This window comes from Lagenorhynchus albirostris, chromosome 17 (genome assembly GCF_949774975.1).
Source record: "Lagenorhynchus albirostris chromosome 17, mLagAlb1.1, whole genome shotgun sequence".
NCBI classification, from domain to species: domain Eukaryota; kingdom Metazoa; phylum Chordata; class Mammalia; order Artiodactyla; family Delphinidae; genus Lagenorhynchus; species Lagenorhynchus albirostris.
The window spans coordinates 66,427,133-66,450,300 of record NC_083111.1 but is presented as its reverse complement, the minus strand read 5'-3'; the positions used below and the strand labels follow the sequence as shown (position 1 = coordinate 66,450,300).

At 35.8% G+C, this 23,168-nt stretch overlaps 1 protein-coding gene across 1 annotated transcript in view; it reads left to right on the top strand.

Annotated features, from left to right (window-relative positions):
• ATAD2 (ATPase family AAA domain containing 2) overlaps nucleotides 1-22,454 on the top strand; it is a 67,824-nt gene extending 45,370 nt beyond the window's left edge. Inside the window, exons 13-27 of the mRNA XM_060127922.1 lie at nucleotides 1,076-1,235; nucleotides 2,099-2,189; nucleotides 3,205-3,519; nucleotides 3,863-3,995; nucleotides 4,344-4,530; nucleotides 5,602-5,787; nucleotides 12,135-12,270; nucleotides 13,413-13,609; nucleotides 14,148-14,307; nucleotides 16,785-16,907; nucleotides 17,030-17,173; nucleotides 18,352-18,744; nucleotides 20,406-20,539; nucleotides 21,375-21,503; nucleotides 22,275-22,454. Of these exons, the coding sequence (XP_059983905.1) occupies nucleotides 1,076-1,235; nucleotides 2,099-2,189; nucleotides 3,205-3,519; nucleotides 3,863-3,995; nucleotides 4,344-4,530; nucleotides 5,602-5,787; nucleotides 12,135-12,270; nucleotides 13,413-13,609; nucleotides 14,148-14,307; nucleotides 16,785-16,907; nucleotides 17,030-17,173; nucleotides 18,352-18,744; nucleotides 20,406-20,539; nucleotides 21,375-21,503; nucleotides 22,275-22,319 (2,533 nt within the window). The 3' untranslated portion in view covers nucleotides 22,320-22,454. The remainder of the gene's footprint in view (nucleotides 1-1,075; nucleotides 1,236-2,098; nucleotides 2,190-3,204; nucleotides 3,520-3,862; nucleotides 3,996-4,343; nucleotides 4,531-5,601; nucleotides 5,788-12,134; nucleotides 12,271-13,412; nucleotides 13,610-14,147; nucleotides 14,308-16,784; nucleotides 16,908-17,029; nucleotides 17,174-18,351; nucleotides 18,745-20,405; nucleotides 20,540-21,374; nucleotides 21,504-22,274) is intronic.
• Nucleotides 22,455-23,168: the final 714 nt, after the last annotated feature.

Sequence of the window (23,168 nt, the reverse complement as noted above, 5' to 3'; positions counted from 1 at the left end):
TTTGAGACGATCAGGGAAATTGGAATTAGTGTCATTTACATTGGTGTCATAGTATTGTGGGAGTTTTTAAAAGTCCTTATCCTCAGAAATACATATGTGAAGCACTTAACATGAAATATTTATGGGTTAAATGACCTGAGATTTTTTTGTTTGGTTGGTTTTTTTAAAAGCTATTGGGTGAAGACAAAAAAGGAATACTGATAATTGTTGAAACTGAGTGATGAAGATGTGGAGACTGTTTTACTCTTCTCTCTCCATAATGAAAAGTTTAAAATGTAATTAAAACTCTTTTTTAAAAAAATTAATTTATTTATTTTATTTATTTATTTATTTTTGGCTGTGTTGGGTCTTCATTGCTGCGCATGGGCTTTCTCTAGTTGCGGCGAGTGGGGGCTACTCTTTGTTGCGGTGTGCGGGCTTCTCATTGCAGTGGCTTCTCTTGTGGAGCACGGGCTCTAGGCACACAGGCTTCAGTAGCTGTGGCACGTGGGCTCAGTAGTTGTGGCTCACGGGCTGTAGAGCTCAGGCTCAGTAGCTGTGGCGCACGGGCTTAGTTGCTCCGCAGCATGTGGGATCTTCCCGGACCAGGGATTGAACCTGTGTCCCCTGCATTGGCAGGCGGGTTCTTAACCACTGTGCCAGCAGGGAAGTCCAAATCCTATGTTTTTGTGCTTTATGTATATTCTGTTTTATTTTGGGATCCTTTGATAATGTGTACACAATGAACCATTTTATTATTTTTACTTTCTGTTTGTCTGCCTAGTACTTGTATTTTTTTGATGTTGTATCCCTGTTTGAGAACTCTAAAGTTCCTATGTGAAATTATGCTTTATGAAATGGCTTCCAGGATCCATTTGTAGCATTCTAAAAACTGTGTTTTCCATTGACTTTAAATGTCTATGTGCCATGTAGTATGTTATTTTACAGATTTTCTTTTTAAAAAGCTTATTGAAAGTAGTGGAATGCTCTGAGAAAATTCAGTCACACATTTAATGTATTAAATCTTAGCAAAAAAAAGAAATGATGTGTTCAGCTTCCATACAATTAATCTCTTCTCTCTTATTTTTAAATTTAGTTCAATTGTTTCCACCCTGCTAGCTCTTATGGATGGATTGGACAGCAGAGGAGAAATTGTCATCATTGGTGCTACCAACAGACTGGATTCTATCGATCCTGCTTTACGAAGGCCTGGTCGTTTTGACAGAGAATTCCTTTTTAGCCTACCTGATAAAGATGTAAGAATTTAACATCACTCAAATTTTGACAAAGTTGATTGCCTTTATCATGAACAAGTCTTGGTATAGCGAAAAATTGAAGATTGAGTTTTGTATGTTCTGAAGCGAAGTTGTATGATTAACATTCAAACATGTATGTATGTATTTTTAGGGAGGCATTATTTTATTTAAAGAAAATAACTTGGATAAATTTTTATTCTTTTTTTTTTTTTTTTTGGTTCCCGCGGCTTGTGGGATCCTAGTTCCCCGACCAGGGATGAACCCAGGCCACAGCAGTGAGAGTGCCAAGTCCTAACCACTGGACAGCCAGGGAACTCCCCACCCCACCCCCCTCTTTTTTTTTTTTTTGTAATAAAATAGTGCCTCCCTAGAAATACTCTTAAAATTCTTTCAATTTGAGCACAACATTTGCATGTTAATTATACAGCTTTATTTTGATTCAGAACACGTGGCCTAACAGTCAATCCTTAGCCAATTCATTAGCCTTGGCTTTTTTCACAGATACAACCATATAATCCTATGCAGTTATTTTAAAGCTGCCTAATATTTTGAGAACCAAGTAAGAAAATATGGGTAGAGCTGTCAGTACTCTTAAAAACAGTTCTTAATACGTACCAGAATAAACAATAGTCCAGTAGTTTCTTAATATCTCTCATTCACATTTATGATGACTAGAACTTGAGCTATAAATGTAGATCTGTTTAACGTAAAATCCTCAAGCTCTTACAAATACATCTTTTTTTTCATTTTTACTGTTTCATATTTCTGTTTATATTAGGTATTAAAATCTTTAAAATTTTAGATAAATTATTCTAAATTGAAATTAATCTGAATAATAAAAATTTAACTATTTTTATTTGTAGGCTCGAAAAGAAATTCTAAAGATTCACACAAGGGATTGGAATCCTAAACCACTGGACATATTTCTAGAAGAACTAGCGGAAAACTGTGCTGGTAAACATTGCTTTAAGCATTAAAAGAAATATTACATGCATTTCAAAGATGGAATAAGTTGTAGTTTTGCCAAGGTTATGTTTAAAGAAATGCAAATTATATTTGTTTCTTATTTATAGTTGCTGGCATGTTTTCTTTTTTTTTTTCTTTTGGCCGCGTTGGGTCTTCATTGCTGTGCGGGGTCTTTCTCTAGCTGCAATGAGCTGGGGCTACTCTTTGTTGCGGTGCACGGACTTCTCATTGCGGTGGCTTCTCTTGTTGCGGAGCACGGGCTCTAGGCGTGCGGGCTCAATAGTTGCGGCGTGCGAGTGTGCAGGCTTTCAGTAGTTGTGGTGCATGGGCTCAGTAGTTGTGGCGCACAGGCGTAGTTGCTCCGCGGCATGTGGGATCTTCCTGGACTGGGGCTCGAGCCCGTGTCCCCTGCATTGGCAGGCGGATTCTTAACCACTGCGCCACCAGGGAAGTCCTGTTTTCTTCGTATAAAGTCCTAGATATTATATAGAAGTAATTGATATTTTGACTGTCAGGGAATATCAGAAGTTAGATCTTTTACTAACTGTTCACATTTTTCTAATTATCCTATTAAGCATTCTACATGTATTATTTCAGGTAATTCTTACATCAGTCCTGCGAAGTAGGTAGCTTTATCCCCATTTTACAGATGTAGAAATGGCTGAGAGAGCATAAATGAATAAAGAGAGCATAAATCTCTAAAGATCACACGTCTAGTAAATGACAAACTGGAATTTGAACCTGATTGATTTCAAAAGTCGTGCTCTTGACCCTTGTGCTCTACTTCATGCCTGCATATTTCACTCTCAAAAGTTGATTGATTTGTTAAGGGTTATTATCAACCATGTAAGTTCACTGGGGGAATGAGAGACATTTTAGCCTTATTACTCCTAAATATTTTACTACTATATTGCTAGGCTGATTTTTAATTTTCTTTTAACCATGGTCAAGCTAATAGGGTGGTGGTTTACTTAAAAAAATTTTTTTTGGTTGCCTTGGATAGGATACTGTGGTGCAGATATTAAGTCAATATGTTCTGAGGCTGCTCTGTGTGCTCTGCGTCGACGCTACCCACAGATCTATACCACCAGTGAGAAACTACAGTTGGATCTCTCTTCAATTAATATCTCAGCTAAAGACTTCGAAGTAGCTATGCAAAAGATGATACCAGCCTCCCGAAGAGCTGTGACATCACCTGGGCAGGCACTGTCCGCCATTGTGAAACCACTCCTGCAAAGCACAGTTGACAAGATCTTAGAAGCTCTGCAGAGAGTATTTCCACATGTGGAAATCGGAACTAAAAAGGCATTAGACTCAGGTATGAAACTGGATTGACCATTTAGTTTTCATAATCTGTAAAACTAAATGTTTTGTACATCCCTGTACAGTAATGTTTCTTTATAAAAGAGCCTCTTGAAAGGAATTTGGCCATGCTTTGCCTAGATATTTGAAAGAAATTTACTTCACAGATTGCCCTAGACTTAATCTAAGTTTGGAATGCATTATTTTAATTTACTTGTTATTTATATCTACACAAACATTTTTGATTCTTAAAAAAATGTCATTGAAGTTCCTTGGTTTGCTAACTGAGGCATTACATGAAGATTTACTTTGTAATTCAGAAAAGTTACTAATGCACACTTTTTTTGTTTACTTTATAGATATTTCTTGTCCTCTTTTAGAAAGTGACTTGGCATACAGTGATGACGATGTTCCTTCAGTATATGAAAATGGACTTTCTCAAAAATCCTTTAATAAGGGAAAAGAAAATGTTAATTTTCTTCATTTGAATAGGTACACTTCCCTTGAAAATTAATATATTTTTTTCTTGTGTAAATTCCCTAAAACTAAATGAAATGACGTTTGAAAAGATAAAAGATGCCAGCCAATTGACTTTTTTAAAAAGTTAAAATATTAGAAAATTTTTTTGTTGTTACAGTTGTCATGATGGTAGAAACTATACTGTATGAAGTATTCCTAAAAATCTGTAGGGGTTGATTCTTTCCAAAAACCATATGAACCATGATGTTATGACTGGCCATATTGTCAAAACTTTTGACTTCTAAAGTTCATAGTTGGTAATTGGGAGGGAAATTTAAACTTTTTTTCCCTAAATCATAGGTTATTACTCATTTCTTTCAGAAATACTTGTTATCAACCTATGTCTTTTCGACCAAGAATATTGATAGTAGGAGAACCAGGATTTGGGCAAGGTTCTCATTTAGCACCAGCTGTCATCCATGCTTTGGAAAAATTTGCAGTGTACACATTAGACATTCCTGTTCTTTTTGGAGTCAGTGCTACATCTCCTGAAGAAACATGTGCCCAGGTAATTCATTGTTGCCCAGACACGTAAGTTGTAAGTCAAAGTAGTCTTCCAAAGACAAAATCTAGAATTGCCTCGTTCTTTTTGTACTGTGTTTTTTGTCTTTCTGATTTCTAACTTCAGGTTTTCAAAATAGAACTATGCGTAAGTGCTTAGTTATTGAAGAGTGTGAGTTTAAATCCCTTTTCCACCACTTACTTGCTATGTGACTTAGAAAAGTTATTAGATCTCTCTGCCCCATTTTCCCCATTTGCAAAATGGAGATAATAATAGTCCTTATCTTGTATGGCTGTTGTGAGAAATGAGTAAAATACTTAAAACAGTGACGGCTATGCAAAATAAAATTTTAATTTTCTTCATTTGAATAGGTACATTTCCCTTGAAAATTAGTATATATATATATTTTGTGTGTGTGTAAATTCCCTAAAACTAAATGAAATGATGTTTGAAAAGATAAAAGATGCCAGCTAATTGATTTTTTTTTAAAGTTAAAATATTAGAAAATTTTTTGTTGTTACAGTTGTCATGATGGTAGAAACTATACTGCATGAAGTATTCCTAAAAATCTGTAGGGGTTGATTCTTTCCAAAAACCATATGAACCTTGCTGCTTCTGTTTTTGCTATATTAAAATTTTTTAAATGTAAAAGTGTTTTATATTTGTATTTTTATATTTAACCTTGGTTGCCATAACAGAAAAGTCTTCTAGATTTCTTGAGCTGTTTTCTAATTGCTTGAAGCAATTATGTTTTTCTAAAAACGAGACTTTTTTTGTGTGTGTGGTACGCGGGCCTCTCACTGTTGTGGCCAGATCTTCCCGGTCCGGGGCACGAACCCGTGTCCCCTGCCTCAGCAGGCAGACTCTCAACCACTGCGCCACCAGGGAAGCCAAGCCCTAAAAATGAGACTTTTATAAAACATTTAAAAACAAGATTGTGGGATTGGGGAAGCATTTTTAAAACTTCAGGGTTTTATATGACAATTCCGGGAAATTAAACATTGTTCCAGATTAATAAAGCATATAACTAATGTGCTGACTCTCTAATTGAATGTAATTTTTTTCTCTCTCTACTAGATGATTCATGAAGCTAAGAAAACAGCACCAAGTATAGTGTATATTCCTCATATTCACTTGTGGTGGGAAATAGTTGGACCAACACTTAAAGCCACATTTACCACATTATTACAGAATATTCCTTCTTTTGCTCCAGTTTTACTACTTGCAACTTCTGACAAACCCCATTCCACTCTACCAGAAGAGGTAATTTGGGAGAAATTATTATATTTTAAAAAGAGATATACTTAAGTAATAAGAATTTATGGAAAAAATTCCAAGTGCTACAGAGGTGAATAAAATTATAAGGAAAAGTTTTCCTATTAAAGATACCATTGTTAGCTATTCGATACATGTGCTTGTTGGGCAGGATGGTATATGTATATGTGTATGTATATTGTAAGACCATATTGTAAATTTTTTTTCTCTAAATGGAATATGATGCATACTATTCTGTAACTTACTTTATATATCTTATGTGTTTTTTAATACATAAGTCTTATTTCTTTTAAGAGCAGCATAGCTTTTTCTGTTTTCTTGATATACCATAATTTATTTATCCAAATCCTTATTAATAGGATTTTAGTTATTTTCCAGTTTTTTTCCTGTTGAACTGCTACAGTGAGCATTCTTGGGTTTTAAATTACATGAGCATTACTATGTGGATTTTTTTTAACATGTATTCCTAAAAGTGGAATAACTATAGCTTAGCCAAAGAGTATGCACATTTGACATTTTTGATAGTACCAAATTACTGTCCTTCAAATTTGTGCCAATTTAGACAACTACCAGTGACAAAGTTCATTCTGCTTCTGCCTGTAATACTCTTCTCCTAGATACATAGAAAATAAAGGTGTGATCCTTTATTTTTCTCAGATGTCTGCCTAGATATCACCTCAGAGGTCTTCCTGATCAGTTTCTCAATTACAGCAGTACCACCTCTGCCTATCACTGTCTTCTCCCTTACTCTGCTTTGTTTTTATCACTACTTGACATTAAGTATTAATTTGTTTGACTCTATCTCTACTAGCAGAATGTAAAATACGTGAAATCAGGGACATTTTTCCACCTCTCCGTCCCCAGAGTACATAATAAGCATGTTGTAGTCTTGTGTGTGTGTTTTTAGAACATTAGTAGGAAGATAATTCAAATATTTTATTTTAAATATATTTACTGAGCACTTATTCTGTGACAGACATGGTTATAGGCATTGGGAATATAGCATTGAACAATATAGAGAAAAATCTGTATCCTCCTAGGGCTTACATTTTAGTTGAGGGAGAGACAAACAAAAATAAAATATAATACCAAGCTACCAGTATGGAGAAAAATTTAGCTAAGCAATGCCAAAAGAGTGTGGTAGGGCCACAGTGTTAAATCCACTAGGTTAGCCTCACCAAGAAGATGACATTTGAGCAAATACCTGGAGTAGGTAAGGTAGTGACCCATTTGAGTATCTGAGGGACAGAGGCTCCTGGCAGAGGAAAAGCAAGTGCGAAAGCGCTGAAGGAAGAGTGTGGTGTGTTGAAAAAATCGCAGAAAGTCTAGAGTGGCTAGAACAGAGTGAATAAAGGACGGAGTAGAAGGAAATGATGTCAGGGAGTTATCAAAGGACCAGATTGTGTCCCTGATGGCAGTTTTGTAGTTGTTAATTCTTCAACTAAAACTTAAGTAAACTGGGAAATGAACATTAAGTATATATTAATTACAGATTCTTAGGGTGGGAAGAGTCCTTAAAGTTTTCTACTTTAGTCATCTAGTTCTGGACTCTTAAGTCTTTCTTTTGTATAGAACACCTTCACAATTCATTTTGTTAGTTCTGACTCCTTAGAAAAATCAACTTATTTTGAGAGGCTTCCATTTCTTAATCTCCATTTGTTTCCCACATAAAATAGAGAGCCCGTCTATTCTGTCTTCATCATGACAAGCTCTTTGTATGTTTGAATATGGTTTTGTGTTCATTTCTATCTCCTTACTCTGACCCAGTCTTCTTCACACTAAAAATTCCTTCTTCTATGATAAGATATATTCCTTAGGACTATTAAATACAATAAAAGTTTATTTCTTGCTCACTTAACAATACCAGGCAGATGAGTAGGTTGGCGGGTCCACCCTCCACCATGTAGTCATACCAGACACTCAGGCTGAGAGAGCTTTCTCATTTTCATCATGTGACTTTCCAGGTTACTTTCATTCCACCCAGCTGAAAGGATTGGCCTTCTTGTGCCTGGTCTGAAAGTGACACATATCATTTCCTTTCACATTCCATTGGCTAAAACTCACATAGCCGTACCTAACTGCAAGGGAGACCAGGAAATATGATATAGCAGTGTGCCCAAAAGGAAGAGAACATGGAGTGTGATAATAGCAGGCTCTGCTACACGTCACACATATTTTTAGTTTCTTCAAAATTCTAGTCACTCTCTTGAATGTCTTTCTCTTTATATTCCTTTTGAAAGGCTGTACTCAGAATGAATTAAGTACTCTAGCAATGTTCTGATTAACAGAGTAAAGAATTGCTATTTAGTAGCCCCATTAACCATTGATTTATTGTACTCACTGTCAATTAAAACTTTGTTAATTATTTCAAAGTTTAAAACAAAGATAAGTTTATACTCTTGGTAATAAGTAAGGCAAACTAGCTGAACTTTATAAAGATGTAGGGAGGTTGAAAAGCTGTCATCAGTTTAATCTTGGATAACTTTATCAAGAATGTGGAAATTTTGGGGCTTCCCTGGTGGCACAGTGGTTGAGAGTCCGCCTGCTGATGCAGGGGACACGGGTTCGTGCCCCGGTCCGGGAAGATCCCACATGCCGTGGAGCAGCTGGGCCCGTGAGCCACGGCCGCTGAGCCTGCATGTCCGGAGCCTGTGCTCTGCAACAGGAGAGACCACAACAGTGAGAGGCCCGCGTACAGCAAAAAAAAAAAAAAAAAAAAAAAAAAAAAGAATGTGGGAATTTTGTACTTAAAAAAATTTTTTTTAAAGATAGCTTCTTTGTTTTCTTATGGTAATATTTCCTAAGCATATCACTGTAAACTGAGTAAAGTATCCCAGTATCACACTGTACTGTAGGGTGGAATGGGCACTGGACCAGGAATTGCTCATTTTATAAAATGAATAGTCTATGTGGATACAAATAAGCAAGTCCGCTTTGAGCCTTATATAGTCTATGTAGTCCTTAGTGATCCAGTGATATTGTCTATATAGCATTGGACTATAATATGTGAGAAGTACTGTGTATACCATTATTAGCTACATTAAAGTTTGTCCATCTCAAAACTGCAGTCAGAGTATCTATATGTATGAGTACTAGTGGACCCTAACAACACAGCAGTATGGAAAAATGAGAAAGAAAGTCATCAGTGGATTAGAAACTTTGATGAATCGTGAAAGACAAGCAGTGGGGATTAGATTGATACAGGTAACCACATTTTAAAGCATGTGCATGAAAGGACTGCTTTGAAAGATGGGAGTGGTTTCTAGCTCTGGTTTGGTGCTAGGAGGGAATTGAAAGAGCCTTTGGACAACTTTGGATTTTTTTGGCTTTCTTCACTTCTGGCCATTGCCAGACAGCAGTCAGCTGAGTTGTTTGTCCTCAGCTAGAGCAGTGAAGGTGGGCCCAAGGACTAGTGTGGCAGAGCAGTGACTTATGTATAGGTACTGAATGGGAGAAGTAGGGAGACCCTGTGCCCAGAAGACAAATTACAGGCACATTCTGTGTCTAACATAGGCAAGCTTCTTTCATAATCACTGGAAGTAGAAGCTAGAATAAACAGAAAAGGCATCTGTGGACAGTTGAAGATTTCAAAGGCAAAGATAAATTTATAAGTAAGCTTTTGAGGAAGGACAGCTCCATGGAAAATCATATCCATGCATCAGCAACAGATTGTTGTGGAAAATAACCACTGAAGACATTATACATGAAATAACTCCCCCCAAATAAAAAACCCCACAGGGCTAAAAAGAAGCAAACACAGATAAGAGTGAATTAGCAAGATGGAAGATCATGAGATCAGAAATTCTTATAGTAAATAATAAAAACAAGACAAAGATTTGAAAAGTGAGGAAGAAGTTAAAGGAAACAGAGGACATAGATTCAGGTCTAACATCTGTTTAATGGGATTTATGGGAGGAGAAAAATGTACAAGAGAAAAATAGTCACATAATAGAACATTTCATAGAATTAAAGAATACCATAATGTTCAGATTTAAAAGGTCCCCTGTTCTAACTGATGGGTATAAAAAGGCCCACATCTAGATAAAATTTCAGAACTCCAAAAGTATAGAGAAAAATCTAAAAATCTTCCAAGAGAATAAAACATTACTAGAAAGGACTGAAAATCAAATTGCTTCTACATTCTCACTGGTATAATACCAGCTACTAAGGAGGCAACTGAGCAACATTTTCAAAGTTAGAAGGAAAATAATTTTGCACCTGTAATTTTCTTCCCAGCAAAGTTAGCATTTGAGTGAAAGAACAAAATAAAGATATTTTTAAACATGCAGTGCCTAAGAAACTATTACCCATAAACCCATGACTGAAATAATTATTAAGGGATTATTTCTCCTCTTGGATTTTTTTTATTTTGCAGAAGTTGCATATAAGAAGCAGTGAGCAAAGAAAACAGTAAAACTTGTCACAAAACTGTGCTAGTAACATTTTTTTAAGGACTGTAAATCTAAGTTGATCTTGGTTCTGAACTCAAAACGGCAGGAAGGACATAGTGAAGGAGAATGAGGAAGTAAAAGCACATTCAGATTTGTATCTGATATGTAGATATTATTAACTTCACAGTTTGGTAGGAAAAGAAGCTTAGAGATATGTCTGTTAAAACTTGTAACAATAAAAGAATAGAAATACAACATACAACTTCCAGGCCACCAGAAAGGGGGAAAAGGTACAAACTGCAATAGAAATATCAAAAAAATAGATTCTAAAATTTAATGTAGAAGAAGAAACTGCTTGAGGGACTTCACTGCTGGTCCAGTGGTTAAGACTCCATGCTTCTACTGTACAGGGCACAGGTTCAATCCCTGGTTGGGGAACTAAGATCCTGCATGCCACGTGGCATGGCTAAAAAAAAGTTCTTGAATTTCCAAGAAAATTTTGAAAAAGCCCTCCAAATATGGTAAAGCATACCACAATGTTAGTGATTAAAACTGTGCATTTGGGCCAGAAATGACAAATTAATGTAATACAGTTCATTAGTAGACTCTTGTATACATAGTAGTTTAGTAAATGGATTAGCAAAAGGAGAGACTTATTTCATAAATGATGTTGTGTATGTAGTCTTCATAAGTTTGGAGCATGGAAGAACCTACAAAGCAGAAAATGCAAAAGCTGTGAATGTAAATTTCTCTGTATCAGAGGTAGGCTGAACAAAGTACACAAACATCATACAAGGAATAAACATTATCATCCTCTAATAATTCTTGGAAAGATCTAGAGGTTTGTTTAGAAACATCCTTTTGAGACCTGTTTTGCCTTTATTCTTTTTTTGGTGGCAAAATATACCTAATTTACCATTTTAACCATTTTTAAGTGTACAGTTCAGTGACATCAAGTACATTGCTTTAAGTTCATTCATGATGTTGTGCAGCCATCACCACTATCCATTTCCAGAACTTTTTCATCATCTCAAACAGAAACTCTGTATCCATTAAACAATTATTCCCCATTCCTTCCTCTCCCAGCCCTTGGACACCTCTAGTAACTTCCGGTCTCTTTGAATTTACCTATTCTAGGTACCCTCATATAAGTGGAACATAAAGTATCTGTCCTTTTGTGACTGGCTTATTTCACTTAGCATAATGTTTTCATTGTTCATCCATGTTGTAGCAGGTGTTCAAATTTCATTCCTTTTTAGGCTGAATAATATTCCATTGTAAGTACATACCACATTTTCTTTATCTCTTCATCTGGTGATGAACATTTGGATTGTCTCTACATCCTGCCTACTGTAAATAATTCTGCTATGATTATTGGTATACAAGTATCTGTTGAGTCTTTTATTTTTTTTTTCTTGCAGTTTTTTTGCATATACTGGGTTACATGATAATTTTGGGTTTAACTTTTTGAGGAACCATCATACTGTTTTCTACAGTGGCTGCACCCTTTTACATTCCTACCAGCACAAGGGGTCTAACTTCTCCACATCCTTACCAATACTTATTATTTTCCAGCCTTTATTCTTACTGAAGAACCACTCATTCTCATATCTCACTTTGGGTTGTGAAGGTGAATTACTTGATCTCAACAAAACCCATTAAGTAAAATATCACCATATCAGTTATTGTATGAATTATAGTTTGGAGCCTTGAGTTCTAAAGAAGATCCCATGTTTTTAGTTCCTTATCTATTGCATACATGGTTTATATAATACATAAGTTCAATATAAGTAAAAGATTTAAGAAATTATTTCTTTATTACACAATTTAGATTGTCATTAAAAACGTGTACAGTAACCTACTGTGGCATTGAATGATTGATACATAGTAATGTGTGTGTATACATACATATGTATATAAAATGCATCTGTTTTCTTTTTTAAGGTACAAGAATTATTTGTCCATGATTATGGAGAAATTTTTAATGTCCAGTTGCCTAATAAAGAAGAACGGACACAATTTTTTGAAGATTTAATTCTAAAGCAAGCTGCTAAGCCTCCTATATCAAAAAAGAAAGCAGGTTAGTTCTTGTATCAAAGTTAATATGTAATAATTTTGAGAAAGTGGAAATGAAATATCAGTTAATGGCATTGCCATCTTCTAATATCAGAAGCTCAAAACCTCAGTTGAGGTTGATATCTCTTATTTACCTCTTAAAATACCTATGTTTCCCATTAAAATAGACTAAAGTTCTTATTTATTTATTTGTTTGTTTGTTTATTTAGGCTACGTCGGGTCTTAGTTGCAGCATGCAGACTCTTAGTTGCTGTATGCATGTGGGATCTAGTTCCCAGAGATTGAACCCCAGCCCCCTGCATTGGGAGCTCAGAGTCTTACCCAGTGGGCCACCAGGGAAGTCCCTGGACTCAAGTTCTTGAAGCATACAAGGCCTTTCATAGTGTAGCCCTAATCTATGTGGAATTGGGGCTAGAATTCATAGCATAGCCCCAATCTGTCTTTCCAAGCACACCTTTGGCACTTTTCTCTCCCCCACCTTTTTCCTTCCAAAGCACTCTATCTTTAAACCATATACAGCATATTGTGTCTTTTCATAATTTCATTCATACTTCTTTCCAGTATAACTTATTATTTCTTCCCTAACATCTAGACAAAATTAATTTATTACCTTTATGATGCACTGTACTTTTTTCATACTACTAATATGATATTACAGTGATGTTATAATTATGTCTCTTACTCCCTTAATTGATTGCCAACTTATTGGGGCAGCACTCTCATATTCCCTTTTTTATCCTTATTACTTATTAGCGCATATCTGTTTAAACAAAATTAAATTTTTGTTATATTTGAAACGTACCACAGTTTTTGTTAGTTTAAAAATTAACTAGTAAAAATGACTTTTTAAAAAATTAGAATATTCTTGTCTTAGAAATATGCATTTTCAAAATTTTAATAGCCTCTTAAATGATCTTAAAATGGTAATGATTTAGGAATTAGCACTCCAAATTACAAGTTAGCGATTATTGCTGGGGGTGTTGTAGAGGTCGAGATTATGGTAGCTGTTTAGTATTCCAAATCCTCTGATTCCTGGCAAATACAAGGAGGATAATCCCTGAGAGCTTGTCTACTTTGTGTATTGAATTGTTTATTACCCTTGATACGGTGGGAGAGTGGTAACTAAAATCTTCCATTCATGTAAAGTTTTGCAGGCCTTGGAGGTACTCCCTGTAGCACCACCACCTGAACCAAGACCATTGACAGCAGAAGAAGTGAAACGACTAGAAGAACAAGAAGAAGATACATTTAGAGAACTAAGGATTTTTTTAAGAAATGTTACACATAGGCTTGCTATTGACAAGCGATTCAGAATATTTACTAAACCTGTTGACCCTGATGAGGTATTAATTTAATCTTTGGATCAAAATGCTTCAGAATTAGAGACTATTTGACTAGTTTATGTGGTTCCCTCTGTATACTGTGATCTTGTTTTCTGTATTTGGAAACATACCAAGTAGTATCCTAAGCACATAGAGGCTTCAAGAGCTATGTAAAGCATTTTCCTTTCCTGCAGAGCATAGACAATTAACTTTGCCCAACCCAAATGTTGTAGAAGTAATTTGAGAATGTCTTAACACTACATGATATTACTGTGACCTACACAGTTAAGAATGAGGTCCTAAGTTGACATTGAAGGGTGGGTGGCGTTTGGATGAGGAAAGAGATTTAGAATGTTACTGGAGATATAGGTGACCAAGAATAAGAATGAATACAAAACAAAACTCGCCTTAAATAGAGTCACAGTTTTGTATTAATATGTTTTCATTATATCTTATGTATTTATTCTCTCTCCTTTATTTTGCCTGGTAGAAAAACTTGACTCAAATTTTTTACTGTTCAGAGTTAATTTAGTGATTTGGTCATTTGCTTGAATTTTAGGTTCCTGATTATGTCACTGTAATAAAGCAACCAATGGACCTTTCATCTGTAATCAGTAAAATTGATCTCCACAAGTATCTGACTGTGAAAGACTATTTGAGTGATATCGATCTAATCTGTAGTAATGCTTTAGAATACAATCCAGATAGAGATCCTGGAGGTGAGCATTACTGGTTTTGTTTTTCTTCCTCAGAGGGTGGAATGGGGGCTGCTAATGCTTAGTGGTGGGTGATTTCATACTAGGTGCTATATTATAAACATTTCATATTCACAGTGCCATTCAGTCCTCAACAACGATATCCTCATTTTACAGATGAGAAAAATGGAAGTTTAGAGAGGTTAAAAAACTTACTCAAGGTCATACTATCAGGAAGTGGCAGAGGCAGAATTCAAATGCAGGTTTCTTTCACTCCAAAACAATTATATGATATAGCCTCTAATGAAACACAAAATTGCATAACAACTTAGCTTGTTTCCTTTGTTTATCAATGTTCTTTCTCAAAGTAGAAAAATTAAAGCTCTCTGTAATAAAATAAGTTTGAAAGGATTTTCTTAGTTAAGACCATTATAAATTTTATTACAAAAGTAATACAGCATAATTCTTGCTAACAGTAATACTTAAAAAACTAAGTCGGGCTTCCCTGGTGGCGCACTGGTTGAGAATCTGCCTGCTAATGCAGGGGACACAGGTTCGAGCCCTGGTCCGGGAGGATCCCACATGCCGCGGGGCGACTAGGCCCGTGAGCCACAATTACTGAGCCTGCGCGTCTGGAGCCTGTGCTCCGCAACAAGAGAGGCCGCGATAGTGAGAGGCCCGCGCACCGCGATGAAGAGTGGCCCCCGCTCGCCGCAACTGGAGAAAGCCCTCGCGCAGACACGAAGACCCAACGCAGCCAAAATAAATAAATAAATTTAAAAATAAATAAATAACTACTGTTCTCTGTTTAAAAAAAATAAAATAAAAAAATAAATAAATAAAAAACTGAAGACGCTGTACCCTGCAACTCCCTCTCCTCTGGGTACACCCACCTACCGCCCAGCGCTGTATGCGGTCGGGCTTGCCCATGAGCATTTAAAATCCTGTATAGGGGGAATTTTGTCCTTTAAAAAAAAAAAAAAAAAAAAAAAACTAAGTCACCCATTTCCTTTCTCCGAGGGTGGACACTGTTAAGTTTGGGGATATCTTTCCAGATCTTTTCTATGCGTAGAATGCATTCACGTTCTACCTCACATACCCAGTCCGTTAAATAAAATGTATAAAGTAAGGGATTTTTAAGTGATATATTTGTTCATATTTATAATGATATATTCAAATATCTATATGTTTGTTATAAACGTGTTCATTTCCAAAAAATATTCTCTCAGGTGCTTTTTCCTAGCTTCCTATTCTTGCTTTATGGATGCTGTGCCCTTAACTGTCTTAGTGGATAATTTTTTTTAATAGTTCTATTTCCTGCATTGGCTCTCTCCTCCAGTACATTGGCATTCTGTTTTTAAATTTGTAGTCCTTATGAATTAGATTGATTTCCACCACTAAGCGTTTCCTCAACAATTTAAAAGCTCACTGTTCTTCCCTTGCCAGTCTTCTGCCCACACCTTCCCTAGACTTTATCCTGTAGTTCAGAGTTCTGGAGGTAAGCAGTGGGAAACAGCCTACCATGTTGGGAATACCCCTTAACTGTAGAAAGAAGGAAGCATTTATCCTGGAGGAAGAGGGCTTTTTCTGTTTCATTGCAGTCATACTGCCGCTGCTTCCCTTTTCGTCCACTGTGACAACCTAAAATTACTTTAGAGCAGTGGTGTTCACACTTTAGCTACCATCAGCATCTCCTACAGGACATGTTAAGATGCAGCTTGCTGGGCCTCACCTCCACAATTTCTGATTCTGTAGATGCAGGGCCTGAGAGTGATGTGCATTCTGACAGATTCCAAGGTTTTGCCGATGCTGCCACACTCCAGGAACTAATGAACGTCGCCTGGCCTTTCTTCAGGCCATGTTAAAAGCCCCCAGCAACATCCCTTCTGTTATTATAGCTGTTCCTGTCACCTATAAACTGAATATTGTGTGAATTTTGCAGCCTACTGCCCTGTGAAGGGGACTGATCCAGCAGTTCAAGCAAATTTACATTCACTTATTATCTGCCTGTTGCCTCAAGGCATTTTCCAGTTAACAGTGCTTAGGCTCAGTTTTGGATTTTTTTCTAGTGTTTCCTATGTAGAGTTGCTGTTTCATTGTCTTTGTTTAGTTTCTCTGTCAATGTAATAACATCCTCTATATCTCTTCCAAAATTGTTTTACATCCCTGGTTCACTCATGACACTGATAGCCTTCCTTGCTGTTTTTGTGTCATTATGTTGTTTAGTTTTGCTACTGATTCTTATAATTTCTCTGGTATTTCAAAGGGATCTGGATAGGACAGGGCCATGAAATTAGGTTGAGTCTGCCATGTTGAATCAGATGTCCAGAACATTAGATTAACATCAAAAACAGAAATAACACAATTCCAGTAACTTTTACTATTCATGGTAGAAGTAAAAAAGGAATTGTAACAGCTATAATCTTAGCCCAATATATGGTGTTAATTTTTGTTACATTAGCAAAAGGAAAACATTTTAAAATTCTTTATTCATTCCATAGATCGTCTTATTAGACATAGAGCCTGTGCTTTAAGAGATACTGCCTATGCAATAATTAAAGAAGAACTTGATGAAGACTTTGAGCGGCTTTGTGAAGAAATTCAGGAATCTAGGAAGAAGAGAGGTAGGAAAATGATTGGATATCAGAAAAAGATGCTTTAGATGTATTGAGTCCTTTTAATTAATTGTTCATGTAATTTTCAAATCTGGAAATTTGATTTGATATTCCACATGTCTGTTTATAAGGTTGTAGCTCTTCCAAATATGCTCCATCTTACTACCATGTAATGCCAAAGCAAAATTCCACTCCTGCTGGTGAAAGAAGACCAGATCCAGAGAAAAATGAAAAGCTGAAGACCCCCAGTACTCCTGTGGCTTGCAGCACTCCTGGTGAGTGCACTTACGTAATTTTTACTTACGAAACTATAGCCTTTATTCTCCTCTAATGCTGTTTACTTTTTCCATCAGTTTCCTTTGTCTATATTGATGCAGCGAATTATGTTGATTTCATTAACAGTAAGACAACTTTTCATTCTTGAAATAAATCCAGGCTTGCAATAAAGTACCACTTGCAATCCCAGTTTACCTGTCACCTCTCAGGTCACAATCTCATTGTGGTATGACTTGATTTGAAACTGACTTTTATTTCCTATAAATCCTAGTCTGTTTCCTGTTCCTCTTTCTTCTTAGAGTATAATTCCATGGAGTACCAACCCAAATCCTGTAGGGTTCCTGAGGCCTCTCTTCTTTGGCAAGCTCTTAATTCCAGTTTTTGCCCTTTAAGCTCCATGAATTTCAGACTGTCCTCAGCTTCTTAGCCTCTCAGCTATTCATTTGTTTTCCCAGATTTTGGTGCCATAATTCCTCAATGCTTTTAAACAGAATGTTCATAGAGGCAGTATTCAATGGGAGCAACCCAATGCAGATCAACAGCAGAATATGGAAAAATACAGATTATTGTACAAAAGTGAAAATTATTAAATTTCAGGTACATACAACAGTATGGATGAGTCTCCCAAACATAAGGTTGCAGTGTGGTTACACTACATCTAGTCTAGGCAGAATGTTGAATCTCTGTATACTGTAGTTTCTTCATCTGTAAAATGATGTCGATAATGGTAGCAAACCTGATCAGGTTAAAGTGGAATGTCAGTGAGTTAGTACATATAAAGGCCTTAGAAGAGTTCCTACTATACGGTAAGCACTCAGGAAGTGTAAGCTATTTTTAGTCTCACCCTTCCTTCAGTTCATTCCTTATACTACTGCCAAAGCGACCTTTGTAAAATATGCATCAGACAATTCATGTCATTGCCCTCCTCAAAGTTATTTGATTTTTTAAAAAATTATTCAAGATAAAATCCAAATTCCTTAGAATGACAGGTCATTGACCACTTTCTACCTTCTCACAGAACTCTCTACTTTTGTTTGTGTATTCCAACCATACAATACTATGGTGATATCTCAGATTCTCCCCTTAATATCGCAGGAGGTATTTTTTTCTCCCACTTACTTAGACTTTAAAAAATTTTTGAATGTTCTCTTACCCTTTTTCTTTAAATTATTTGAAGCTCCGTTGAAGAGAAAAATCCGCAGAAAGTCGAAGTGGTACTTAGGCACCATAACAAAACGAAGGAGGATTTCACGGGCAAAAGATGATGGCCAAAATGTCGTAGATGACAAAATTGAGAATGATACAGAGGAAAATCAGGACACAAGCGTAGACCACAATGCAGCTGGAGACATAGGGGAGTCTTCAATAGAGGAAAACGAAAAGCAGCAAAATGCCTCTGAAAGCAAAATGGAATTGGGAAATAATTATTCAAGTACTTGTTTTGAAAATCAAGTTGAAGAATCTGGAAAGACTATAGCATGTACAGAATTGAGGAAAGATAAGATCACTTGCAATGGAGATGCTTCTGGCTCTGAGATAGCAGATACTTCTGATGAAAATGAAGCAAAAGGTAAGTCTCAGTCAAGCAACTTACTAATTTTAAAAGATGTTTCATTCAAAGTTCTTAAATAGTTAATTACCATCTCAGTTTACTCCTTTTTCCTTGTCTTTCAGAGTACAGGAGTTAATTAGGGAAAATAGCATTATCTTTAATAACTATTGAGCTAATAAATCACTGTTGTTAAAAGCACACTACAGCATCAAACAGTAGTTTCCTGCTTAGTAGCTTGTGACCTCGGTCAAGATTCTTGACCCATCAGCGTCAGTTTTCTCATTTGCAAAATTGGGGTAGATAGTTGCTGGGTAATAAGATATTCTGAGGATTGAATAAAGTAATTCATCTAAAGCATGTAGCAAAGTGCTTGGCTATACAATTTTAAAAGCTGGCAGGATACCCTCTCATTTTTAAGCAAGATAAGCAGTTTCTTATCCTGTGATTTCTTGCTGAGTGATGTAGAACAACTGTTACCCACCCCCATCATTCTTCTATTCCTACTGTAGGTTTAGCCCAAGCTTATTTATATTTATTCTAATGATCCTGCTCCCAAAGTCTTTCATGTAGAATTGTTTCCTGTCTGCACCTTTTTGGACCTTTGGCATTAGATTTGTTTGGTTTTTGGAAAAGCCAAACATTATTTAGTCTTACAAAGCAAAAAAAGGGTAACAGGGTCAAAAATTTATTTTGGTCAAAAACAAGTATTGACTAAGTTAATGAGACTGGTTTTCTTCAGTGGCTTATATGCTGTAGATAAATCTTTTCCAAGGACTCCCTTAAAATGAGTTCTCGTGTGTTTGAGTAATCTTAGAATGGTCTATTTTAAATGTTAATCCTCTGGCTGTATAATTTAGTATGTTTTGTTTAGGTTCGAAGTTTATTTTTTCTTTTATCATTATCTTTTTTAAAAGGACACTATTTAGTGAGACAGGTACCTGTTTCCATGTCAGGAGATTTGGGTTCTTGTCCTGGCTCTTAGAACAGTTAGGTATGTTGACCATAGAAAAGTCTTCACCTTTCTTTGGCCTCATTTTTCTCATCTCTCAGTGAATAGATTGTTCTAGATCAGGGATAGGCAAACTTTATCTGTAAAGGACCACATAGTCACAACTATTCAACCCTGCTAGAAAAGCCACATTGACACACATATGTAAAATGGGCATGGTTGTGTTCTAAGAAGACTTTAATTATGGATTAATTAAATCCATATTTAACCTATGCATAGTAGTTTGCAACTCCTATTCGAGATTACTGAAGCCCCTTCCAGCTCTTAAATTCTGAGTTTTATGCCTAAGTAGGAGACAGTCTAATCTGTTGAGGATCCCTTGAAATACTCTTATTTGAGAAAATATTTCTGAAATGTCCTTAATTTTTTTTTTTTTTTTTTGGCCGCGCTGTGCGGCATGCAGGTTCTTAGTTCCCCGACCAGGGATTGAACCTGTGCCCCCTGCAGTGGAAGCTCAGACTCCTAACCACTTGGACCACCAGGGAATTCCCTGTCCTTAATGTCTGAGTGTGTAAATGGCAGCATCTTAATCTTACAGCAGAGTCAATAAACCAGAACAGGGGTTTGTGTCTAAGTAAATATGTCCTGCTATTTAATCTGCCTAATATTTATTTTAGGTATTATAAAATGTCTATGAAACAAATAATAGTTATTTATTTTTTCATTCTAGAAATGTGTGTTCTGCGAATGACTCGAGCTAGACGTTCCCAAGTAGAGCAACAGCAGCTCATCAGTGTTGAAAAGGCTTTGGCAATTCTTTCTCAGCCTACACCCTCACTTGTTGTGGACCATAAGCAATTAAAAGTATGTAAATTGAAATCATAATGCTTTCATTGTGCAGGTTAGAAACATAACCCACCAAAAGAGGGGTTGTAATAGTACATTGCGTAAATTTGGCATGTAATAAATAATGATCTTATGAAAGGATAAACTTGGTATAGAATAACTTTCATAAAGGCAGTGGTTGGAGATGGCTAGTATGTTGATATTATTGTTTTTAACATACTTATCTATGTCACTGATCCCATACATTGTTTTTATGACCATTACATATGGCCATTTTAGTTGGTTTTTACTTAACAAAAACATGCAACCGTGGTTAACTATGAGGTAATGGAATATCAAGGTAAGACCAGACTTGAAGAATCACAGAAATTTATCAATAGTAAGTCCATTTCAGTCATGACAAAAAAACACTGAGTGGATGGAAATTCCTTTTTGTAAGAAAAGAACCCTGACGTGGTGAGGTCATTTATGTACTGTCTCTTTTTATTTCACATAACAGAATTGATTATAATGTACTCATAGTGCCATAAAATATTCTGCAAAAATGTTGCCTTTTTTCCTGTTAGTCTAATTTGAGATTATTTTTAAATTTGTCTCTAGTGATGTATGGCTAGAATTGAAATTGGCAGCCTCCTCAGCTGTAGTTTTTAGGATGAGAGGCCAGAGTCATAGAATGTTGATAACATTAACTTACAGCTGAATGTCAGAGTCATTATCAGAGGCTGCAGTGTCTCATTAGATGACTTGGCCTGCCTTCTCTCTGGCTTATATTCTAAAAATGCCCCCACATCTTCAAAATTAAAATATCTCAGGGAATTTCTCTCACATATGTAACACTTATGTTTTCTTTTAGAATCTTTTGAAGACTGTTGTTAGAAAAAGTCAAGAATACAATATTTCTCAGTTGGAAAATTTGTATGCTGTAATCAGCCAGTGTATTTATCAGCATCGCAGGGATTATGACAAAACAACACTTATTCAGGTAAACTAATATATATAAGTTAACACATTATAAAAATTTTTAAATACCATTTTTTAATGTGTGGATTATGGATTATTTCTAGGTATAACTGTGTTCTGTGCTTTTTTAAATCTAGCACTTAAATTAGTTTGTGTTTCTTTAATAAGCAATGGAACACTGTAGTATCTGCAAACTATGAAAAATCTATTTTGTGTGTATATTGATGAAGATATATAGTTCCTTTTTAAGACAGACTTAACATAGACCTATTTGTCTTTACTTAATCCTGCTTTACAGTGGGCATTCAAGTACTAATGTTTAAAAATAGAGTTTGGCTGATACCTATATAGTATTTTATATATATATATAAAACTGGTATCTACTATATACCTATTAGCATGTAATATATATAGTATTTATTATATCTAATAAAGTATACTATGGTACCTACACAGAATAATATATATGTAACAGTAGTACCTACAAAATATAAAGTATTAATATCTATATGTACACCAGTGCCTTGATTAATAACTGTATGAATTTAATGTAAGATGAAAGCATCTCAGACTTACTTCAAAGAGGTTTAAATAATGAAGTCCCATCAGTGATACCAGTCTATGTGATAGTCATAAACACTGGACAAAGTTTCTGTTTCACTATCAGATATATACATGGATAATAATATCCTTAAGGTTGTTTACTGCAAAAAAAAGCCCAGCAATGGAGTCATGTTTCTTTGATTTTTTCCATATTGAAACTTACTATTTTTCCTTCCTACCCTTTATCTAGAAAATGGAGCAAGAAATAGAAAACTACAGTTGTTCCAGATCATGAGGTTATGGTACCAAATATTCTTTATATTCCGTTCCTATTTAATTCACCTTTGTCATGCTGACATAACTGATGCAAGATGAAATCCTGTATCTTTAAGGAAAAGATTAAAATAGTAAATAAAAATATTTAAACTTTTCTGGTATTTATGTACATGTGTAAGATAAATTACAGAGATAACTGATAAATATTGGAATTTTCATTGAGTCACTGTAGTATAGTATTCCTGTGCTTATCAGTAGTTAAAGTGTGGCCAACTCTTAATAAAGTTATTTTGATAACTAATGTTTATGGCACTTAAGAGTAATTAGTGGGCTTCCCTGGTGGCGCAGTGGTTGAGAATCTGCCTGCCAATGCAGGGGACACGGGTTCGAGCCCTGGTCTGGGAAGATCCCACATGCCACGGAGCAACTGGGCCCGTGAGCCACAATTACTGAGCCTGTGCGTCTGGAGCCTGTGCTCCGCAATAAGAGAGGCGGTGATAGTGAGAGGCCCGCGCACCGTGATGAAGAGTGGCCCCCGCTTGCCACAACTAGAGAAAGCCCTCACACAGAAACGAAGACCCAACACAGCCATAGATAAATAAATAAAGCAAACTGTCAACAAGTAAAAATAAATAAACACTATTATATTTAAGGGCAGTCTGTTCCTTTAAAAAGAAAAAAGAGTAATTAGTGACATTGACATTCTTTTGTTTTAAGCACTTTTAATTTTATCCTTCCTAAAAATAGTTTATTGTGTCAGACTAGAAACTTATTTAACCATTGTCTCTTTGCCATCCTTTGTCATCTTTGTTTTCTTCAATGCCCATCTCCCATCTGCCTTTAGCGTCCCCGCCTGTTCACTTAAAAG